General features: G+C 68.3%; 1 protein-coding gene across 1 annotated transcript in view; it reads left to right on the top strand.

Moving 5' to 3' along the window:
• Positions 1-1,605: 1,605 nt before the first annotated feature.
• Positions 1,606-2,548, top strand: part of R3HDM4 (R3H domain containing 4) — a gene marked incomplete at its 5' end in the record, with an annotated part of 22,190 nt that continues 21,247 nt past the window's right edge. The window contains 2 exon segments of the mRNA XM_027769542.1: positions 1,606-1,760; positions 2,085-2,209. Coding sequence (XP_027625343.1) covers positions 1,606-1,760; positions 2,085-2,209 — 280 coding nt within the window.

Here is a 2,548-nt window from a genome sequence, read left to right as displayed (position 1 = left end):
AGGTGGCGCCGCGGAGCAGGCGGGCCTGGATCTCCGCTGTGCCGCGCACATTCCGGGTGCACCACGGTGCCAGGCTGGGCTGCCGCCCGTGTGCTGCGTCCAGTCCCTGCCGTGGGGCTTGGGACAGTGACTGCACCGTGACGACTGTCGAGATGACTGGTGCCATCTGCTGGGTGACGGAGCAGGGGTCAGCATGGCCGGCCCTGAGGGGACGCCAGCCCGGGGTGGCCCTGGGCCCGACAGCAGCCTGGTGCGTGAGGCACTGGCTTCTACCCAGCCGCACAGTGCAAGTCCCAGACCTGGCGGCTTGGAAGTCACCCCAGGCGTGCGCGTGCGTCCCCGGAGCCCCAGGAGGAGGGACGGCAGTGTGGCCACCCCCGGGGACTGACTTCCCACTGTCCCTCGCTACGTCTGTGCCGCCAGCACACACACCACGTAGCCAGAGGAAAGCACTTACCTCATCTGTCCCCGTGGCCGGGACCGGAAAGGGGCCGGCAGGCGGGTGTCTCCCCCAGCTGGGCCTTGGCACCACGGCGCACCCAGCCTCCACCAGCCCCACTGTGGACTGAGGGACCCCCGTGGCCAGCCTCGCGGAGGGCTGTCGGCTCGGTGCGTGGTGACCTGCCCCATGCGTACCCCAGGGCTCGAGGGACTTCAGGGGCAGCCCTGGGCATGGCCCCACGCCTTCGCCTGGTTTCCACTGTCCCAGGCCTCTCGGGGTTCTCCAGACTTTCCGGTGCTGGGGTCAGGAGTGGATGGCGCTCTGGGTGCTCTGGCACCGTGGGGGGCCCGGCCACCAGACTCTGTCACCACGAAGTGCACCTGGTGACCTGGAAGTCCAAGTGGGGAGCGAGGAGGGGTCGGGCTGTTAGAGAGCTGGGTGCACCGTGGGGAGGGAGCAGGGCGGGACTTGGGTGGGGGGGCCCTCCGTGTGCTTGGGACAGTGTCGGGGGAGCTGGGCGTGGGGAGGTTTGGGGTCCTCGGGGCGGGCCAGACGCCTGTGCAGTTTCTCCTTGCCGGAAAGTTCTGTTCTGGAGCCCACGCCTGCTCTGGGTGCCTGCTGAGTAGCCATCGCGGTCCCCAGCAGGAGGCCAGCCTGAGCCGTGTGTAATCGGCTTCTACAATTAGCGCCTTGCTCACCTGCGCCCAGTGAGGGCTGCTCGGTAAATCCAACTTCCAGGGCCGCCCAGGGCTCCAGCCCCAAAGCCTCGGCCGGGGCTCCAGCTTCCGTCTGGGAGGTGGGGGCTTGTGACCGGGCCAGAGCCTGCTGGCGAGGGGGTCTGCTGACTCCTGTCACACTGTCACCGCCTCACCTTCCCGGGCAGGCAAGGACAGACCTGTTTCTAGGTTTATTTACTTAGCTTTTCCATGAGCGGGCAGAGGGACACGGGCAGTCCTGTTCCGGCTCCAGGCCTCCACCCACCCCATGCCGGCCCAGGCCACAGGGGCGTGCTCGCTTGCCCGCCTGGTGTGCGGAGGCAGGCCCAGGATGGGAACCTGGGACCTTGCCGGCCCATGGCCAGCAGGATGAGGATTTAGGGGTTCATGGCTGAGGAGGGCTCTGCCTGGGGCTGCACTGGCCCTGAGGACCGCGCCTCCCCCCAGGCCCCTCCCGGGCTGCCTGCCCGCTCTGGCCAGCCCGCAGACGAAGAGGCTCTCGGCCTCCAGGAGGAGGCAGCGCTTTATCAACCAGGCTGTGCGGAACTCGGACCTCGTGCCCAAAGCCAAGGGGCGGAAGAGCCTTCAGCGCCTGGAGAACAGTGAGCAGGGTGGGGTGCCTGGTGGGGTCTGGGCCTCAGGAGCGTGGCCAGCGTGTGGCATTCGTGAGCTGGGCAGTGCCTGGGGCCCAGAGGGTCTCAGCCCTGGACGGGGACAGCCAGCAGCAGACACGGACGCCCCCAGGTCCGCGGCGGCAGGGCCGGGCTGAGGGAACTCAGGGCACGGGAGCTGGGGCTTTCAGTGTGTGTAGGAGTTCAACAAGGCAGGGAGGTGGGGACGCTGAGAGCAGAGGGGGAAGGCTGGTCCTTGGGTCCCCCAAGCCAGAGGGCTCTGGCCCAGGTCAGAGAGCCCCTGTCTGCACCCAGCCCAGCACCTCTTGACCCTGCTGGAGACAGACGGCGGCCCAGCCGGTCTGGACGAGAGCGACCTGGCCCCCGATGTGGCCCCAGGCATTTTTGCAGAGGCATGCAGCAACGCCAGCTATGTGGAGGTGAGCCCCCCTGGCCGGCCCGCTCCTGCCCTGGGCCCCAGCTTCCTGCCCCCGCCTCCAGGCGGACACCTTGCTGGTCCCTCCCGGAACACCCTTCTTCTGGTCTCTGACCCCAGTCTCCCGGAGTGCCCCCACCCCACCCAGACCTCCCACCTGGGACTAAGCTGCTCCTCACACTTCTGGGCTGATGGCTCACGCATAGGTGCCCAGGAGCAAGGCTGTCCAGGTGTCCCCGAGGGTCTCTGCACGTACTCGGCCTCCAGGCTGCCCGGCGGGGAAAGCGAGGCAGGCAGGCTGATCGGGTCTCACAGCCAGCCGCTTCTGTCCCAGGTCTGGAAT

The sequence above is a fragment of the Tupaia chinensis genome, unplaced genomic scaffold (assembly GCF_000334495.1).
Source record: "Tupaia chinensis unplaced genomic scaffold, TupChi_1.0 Scaffold149964_1, whole genome shotgun sequence".
In the NCBI taxonomy this organism is placed as follows: domain Eukaryota; kingdom Metazoa; phylum Chordata; class Mammalia; order Scandentia; family Tupaiidae; genus Tupaia; species Tupaia belangeri.
This window is presented reverse-complemented; position numbering and strand designations above follow the sequence as displayed.